The sequence below is a fragment of the Malus sylvestris genome, chromosome 7 (assembly GCF_916048215.2).
Source record: "Malus sylvestris chromosome 7, drMalSylv7.2, whole genome shotgun sequence".
Lineage (NCBI taxonomy): Eukaryota > Viridiplantae > Streptophyta > Magnoliopsida > Rosales > Rosaceae > Malus > Malus sylvestris.
The window spans coordinates 13,540,930-13,547,187 of record NC_062266.1 but is presented as its reverse complement, the minus strand read 5'-3'; the positions used below and the strand labels follow the sequence as shown (position 1 = coordinate 13,547,187).

General features: G+C 36.8%; 1 protein-coding gene across 2 annotated transcripts; it reads right to left on the bottom strand.

Moving 5' to 3' along the window:
• Positions 1-2,711: 2,711 nt before the first annotated feature.
• LOC126630333 (vesicle-associated protein 1-2) lies at positions 2,712-5,673 on the bottom strand. 2 transcript variants are annotated; one of them, XM_050300419.1, is made up of 8 exons: positions 5,403-5,673; positions 5,209-5,279; positions 5,009-5,090; positions 4,795-4,910; positions 4,499-4,660; positions 4,352-4,402; positions 3,456-3,580; positions 2,712-3,049 (listed from the first exon to the last, which is right to left on the bottom strand). In XM_050300419.1, exons 1-7 carry the CDS (start codon positions 5,452-5,454, stop codon positions 3,473-3,475), a joined length of 642 nt encoding a protein of 213 aa, XP_050156376.1. In that variant the 5' UTR covers positions 5,455-5,673; the 3' UTR covers positions 2,712-3,049; positions 3,456-3,472. The 2 variants fall into 2 exon arrangements, with proteins under 2 accessions (XP_050156376.1, XP_050156375.1); XM_050300418.1 differs by having other exon boundaries at positions 3,503-3,580; positions 5,403-5,672.
• Positions 5,674-6,258: the final 585 nt, after the last annotated feature.

Sequence of the window (6,258 nt, the reverse complement as noted above, 5' to 3'; positions counted from 1 at the left end):
ACTTCTCAACTTCTTTTATTTCAAAACGACTTTGTCTCTCAACTATATGCTTGAATTTCTCGAACACAACAAAGACATTAGACTTAAGCCTTAGCAAGTAAACCCAACACATTCTACTTTTGTCATCAATAAAGGTTAAGAAGTACCTATTCCCATCAAGTGTTGTTGTTCTCATTGGACCACACATCACTGTGAATCAATTCAGTGGTTCAGTTGCTCCCCAACCTTCAATTGTAGGAAATGGTTCCCTGTGTTGTTTTCCCATTGCACAACCTTCATATCCTTCTTTCACATCTTCAATTTCAAGTAGTCCATAAACCAAATCATGATTCTTAAAGTTCTTAAGGCTTTGGTAATTGAGATGGCCAAGCCTTCTATGCCATAACCAATCATTTTCAACAACATTTGCTCTCATGGCAATTGATTCTAGGTCATGCATGAATACAGGAAAGCTGATGTTTTTCTTCATCAATATTAAAGCCACCAAGTTGGACAGTGACATCATCATAGATTTCCAACATAGTCACCAAATAGAAGAAAGTACATATATGCTCAATCATTTGGCCTATACTGAGTAGGTTTTCATCAAGTCTAGGCATAAGTATAACCTCTCTAATGTACCTCTTCCCTTTCTTGGTCTTAATAACTAAGGTGCCTCTACCAACTGCGTCAACCAAATTTTCATTTCCGTTTTCACTCTGCTCTTGAAGGATGTATCAATGCCTATGAATAGTGTGACTCATGTGTAGTAATATGATTACTGCATCCATTATCAATGTACCAGATAGTGCTAGCCTTTTCCATAGTTATCATTCTACACTGAGCAAAGAACACATTTGCTTCTTCAACCTGATTTGCAAAGTTGACTAGTTGATTTTCTTTTGCATTGCAGTCCTTTTGAAGATGCCAAAACCTGTTACATTTATAACACTTGGATTTTCCTTTGAACAAACAAGACCCAAAATGTAACTTGTCACAAATTTTGCAGGGAGTTTGACGTCTCATTTCCCCCATTTCCTACACTTTGATTTTGTACAAAATTAAGCTTTCCATCCCATTTCTTGCCTTTGCCTTTCTATTCCTTTTTGTTTCTGAAATTTTGGTTCCCTGAAGACTGTCCATTGGAGTACTTACTTTTGTTCCAATGTTCAGACCTTGAAAACATTCTTAGTTAAGTTTTCAGCATGCCAACCAAGCCTTTGATCACAAGCTTTGAGAGATGTTACAGCCTCTTGAATCCCCAAAGTATTAGGGTCTTTGGTTTCCTCAATAAAATTCATAATGTGCCATACAATGAGTATTTTTTTTGCACAATCCTAGCATCAGAAATTCTTCAGTTAGTTCATAAGTTCAAACAGCCTAAACCTATTGAAATAATCATTCAAAAGTTCTCCTTCTTTCATTCTAGTATACTCAAAATCCCTTCTAAGATTTTGAAGTTTAACTTTTCTAACCTCCTTGTCACTTCTGAACTCATCTTGCAGTTTGCCCCAAGCTCCCATTGAGGTTTCCTCATGTGCTATTCTTGGAAAATTTTGATTCGAGATGGAGATATGATTCCCAAGGCTTTTGCATCCTTGATCATGTTCTCATTCAGTACGTTTTCCTTCCCAGAGGAAGGGAAGACCTTCATCATTTTCATCCTCTGCCTTGGAAATCTCGAAGCCTTTTTGGAGCAATCCCAAGGGTCGTGGGATTTGAAGATGGTTTTCATCTTGATGCTCCAGAACTCATAATGTTCTCCTGTAAAGACTAGAACTTTAACTTCTCCTTTGTTGTTTCATAGACATTGAAGTAAGAGCGGAACAATTTCTGAGAAGGTTTCGGTGTTTTGAGCTCGAGTTTCTGTTTTTCAAGGATTTCTGGGGTTTCAAGATTAGAAATCTCCCCTCAAACACGATAACGCCCAGCTAGAGATTGAAAACAGGCTTTGATGCCATGTTAAGTTTGGATTTTAAGGAGAGATTATGATGTAAGATGGAAACAAAACGAAAGGAATTTGGCTAGAATTTCAGTAAGCAAAACGTTCATCAGCGTTGGACAAACATTCTATATCTGCAATTTTCGCAAAAGGTACACTGCCTTGAAGGCAACAATTAGATGTGTAAATTTCAGCCATTCACATGTTCTAATCCTAACAAGTGACTAGGATTCTGCCTACCATTCTCATGAAAAACTAGCCTTTGCACTTTAAATAAAAACTAGCCGTTACACATTTGAAACACTTTGGTCTTACTTCGAAACCTCAAGGTTGCAAAACAACTTACATTCCAACACTTTTTTCCAGAGCAAATCAAATATGGAAAAGGAACAGGTCAATAGCCAATTTTTGGTGTAAGTAGTGACTCAGGGACGATAGATATTTCGAATTTTACCAAGTAAAGAGATTTCTGTGAAGTTTGTAAACAATAGGCTAAGGGCTAGTTTGGTATTGTGCTTTTTACAAAAGTTGCTTTATGCTGTGTTGTGAGAATAGTCAACTATAATAACTTGCATGAAGAGTATATATCCGTTAGGTTAAAGCTTGCATTGGTTGAAATTCGACAGTGTGAAAGCAAACCTTGTAATAACTTGCATTTGAGACACTTGGGCCTGAGAACATGTTTCGAAAAATCGAAATCGAACCTACAATTCGTCCAACATTGGAGAAGAAAACCAATCCTCGATTCAGGAAAGAAAACACAAATATTTTCACAAGGGAGGCGGCCGCATAACGGAAAACTTTCAACTTACATGTCAATAACAGAACCAATTTTAAGGTGTCTAATACAATGAGAAAATGCTACGTCTAATGTGTTTCAGAACATTCTCTAATGTCAATACAGATTGGTAATACGACAAACAAAAGTTGCCACAAATCAACCACGCATTCAATTTCTGGTTTTTTTACATTTCATTGTCCAGCAAAGGGAGTGCCCCGGTAATGTTAGGTGCCTGGTCATGTCTTCTTCAGAATGTACCCCAAAATAATGCCAATCAAGCCAACTAGAAGAACATAGATAAATGGAATACCGCCAGCACTCCTGTTGGCCCCGCGCCTCAAAACATCCTGCATATGACGTTTTATTAGTATTAGCACAAGTCAACAATCTCGTTTCACTTTCACCTAGATGCTTAAGTCTGTACAGAATTGTAACACAGCTTTATCATTCAAAACTGGCGGTATAGTGATGTACCATAAATGGTTTCTGAGAATTATCAAATACTGACGGATAAGATTTGACAAAACAGCTATACGATGTCAAATCTTTAAACATCTAGGTTTCATGCAATTTAAAATATCATTAAGAAGCTTTCCAGATTGTAATAAGCTTCCTGGATCGTAATTAGTACACCAATTACACATCACTATTAACAAAGCTCAACTAGCTCAAATTAGTATTCTAGTGAGGGTTTAAAATCTTGAAAACTTCTCATGATCTTTAGTTCTTTTGTAAAGAGGTCATGTTAACTACCATGTTCCACTCAGACATTAAAATGACCGAAGCAAAAAGTTCCTCACCAGTTCTTGTTGAAGCCTGTTAGTTTGCTGAATGGCAGAATTTTTCTCCTCAGTCAGCCTAGCGATTAATGTCCTTGCCTGCAATTACAAAATTATATTAACTACCTTATACTGCCAACGTCAATATTCTGCAACCCCACAAATTCATTCCATGATAAAAATATCCTTCACTATTAAAAACAAATATACAATGTCGATTATAGGACAATGGACATCCAAAATGGTTATCAGCAGTAGTGAGTCTAAATGAGAAACTTGAAAGGGATAATCCAATTGAAATAATGCTCAAGCTCGCCATACAATAATGTGAAAAGGGCATTCACCAAAAGGAAATTTTCAACCTACACGAACGAATACAAGACTTGCAAACTACTTGAGTCATCGTAAATTCTGAAATTATGAGTCTTATCTCAGTTTCTTGTGTAAATGGAGGGATTCATAACTGAGGAATGGTAACTTATAAATAGAGCTTTATGAACAACAAAATCTAATGGAAAAGTAGCCAGGGAAGTCTTAGGGGTCTCTCCGCTGCTATACGCTAAAATATCTGAAAACAACTTCATAAGATACAACTAATCCACCCGCCCTCAGGTCTGCCAGGGCATTAAAATGCTTTGCTATGATGATCAAAGAAATCAGGAGTTCCATGAACTGTTCAAATTATAGTGGATGCTAAACATGAAAGGCCGCACGCATGGATGGGGTTAGACGTTTAAAAATGATGTATTGTACTAGTAAAATAAACACAGATGCAAATCATGCAAAAACAACCAACATTAATTGACAGCCACATAAACCTTTAATGTTCAACACTCAACACACCACCTAGTTTAAAAATAAAAAGTATACCTCAGATGAGTTATCTTGAGGCTCGTGTTGCTCAGAGAAAGCTCTTGAAGCCTAAAACCAAAAATAATCACGAAATCATTATTTAATACAGTTAAAGGCAAAATCAAATTGTTCTCTTTCTTTTATGATCCATCAAGAAGTACTCACAGCTTTGAACTCAGAAGCAGCTGCACTCCCGTTGTCCACTGAAGCCCTGGGTGATGAACCTTCCTCTGAACCTTCGCGAACCGGCGATGGTGGCCGAGGCGGAGCAACATAGAGAACCCTCAACTTACACTCTTCAACATTATGCCCCGACTCCTTATTGAACTAAAAATTAACAAACACAAAAACCCAGTTGCGCAAACACATGTTATATACTTCGACAAGTCAGTTACACAAAAAATATAGCTAAGTAAACTCGAAAACTCATACACAAAGCCACATAGAAATCATATAACTACCATCTCTGCAGTGATGTCCTTGGTGGTCGTCCCAGGGCTGGCAACGACGCTCTGAAGAAGGAACTTGTCCTTGCATTGCATATCCAAAGGCGCCTCCTTTTGTGCTTGCATTGTCACTTAACCCACATACAAATTTCACATGTTAACACATAGGGATATCGTAATTATGCGAATAATTAGCCATTAAGAATGAATTACAGTGTGGCGGGTATACCTATAACATCACATGTGGACCTTGGCAACACAACCCCCGTGTTTGGTCTAACACAATACTTCTTGGGATTTGTTGTTTTTACCTAAAAGACCACAATATTACACCAAAACCAAGATTGCAAATCTCTAACAGTCAAAATTGAACAGACCCAAAAATTAACTTCCCTGGTGAAAAAGTATAAAGGGGTGAAAATTTTTTACCTTGAAAGCCACATAGTCGTTGGTTTTGTTGGAGAGTTGCAGAGAGCAAGAGATCTGCTTCCTCAATTCAACTAATTTCATTCAAATCCAAAGAAATTAATCAAAAAAATGAAAGTTAAAAAATCAGAAAGAGTAAAAAATAAAAAAGGCGGATCTGCAAGTAAAGGAGAAGCAGTTAAAGAGAGAGAGCGTACAGGGGAATTGGAGCTCTTGGGGTTCGATGCTGAGAAGCTCGCCGGTGCTCATATCGGAAGCGATCGGTGAAGAGAGAGAGAGGATGGTGGTTTTGCGGCGGGTTGAGCGGTTTTCCGGTGGCAAGGAGTGGTCGAGAGGGGGAGAGAGAGGGAGAGATTCGGATGATTTGAGAGAGGGGAAGGAACAACGTGGGACTGTGTTGGCTTGTCTTTCTGTCACCTCGGTTTTGGTTTTGGTTTGTCACCGGCTCCTTCGGTTCAGATCAAAGCTGTACTTTTATTGGTGTTTGAAGGGTAGATTTGTCTTTTTGATTACCTGAAGAAACAAATAATCGAATCACTTAATGGCCAAGTCATGAATGACAATGTACTTTGACCAAACAAAAAGAAGAAGGCATTTTGGTTCTTACTATTTTTAACGCTTTTTTTTTTCTTTTTTTTAACAAATGATATTATCTATACTAATATAAATTAAATTAGTCATATAATAGGCTGACAATAATGTGGTTCAAATTCGTTTTTGACAAAAATCAAGGATATGTCACTCATGAGTGAGAGTCTGAAATATTCAATTGTTGAAACGAATTCTAAATCTGTATTTCATACAGTACATTTTAAATTCGATTTTTAATGTTGATGAATTGCATGATAGTGCATTGTCGAAGCCACTAATTAATCTCATTTTTAAGCAAAAAAAAAAAAAACCCCATTAGGATTTTAAATAATTTATAAGAATTCGGGTATATTAACTTTAGTGTTCAAACTTTTACAAACATCTAAAATTTCATAAATTTCAATGTATTCAATTAACATTTATATAGAACCTACGAAAGTTTTTAAGTTATTCAAAAATTCA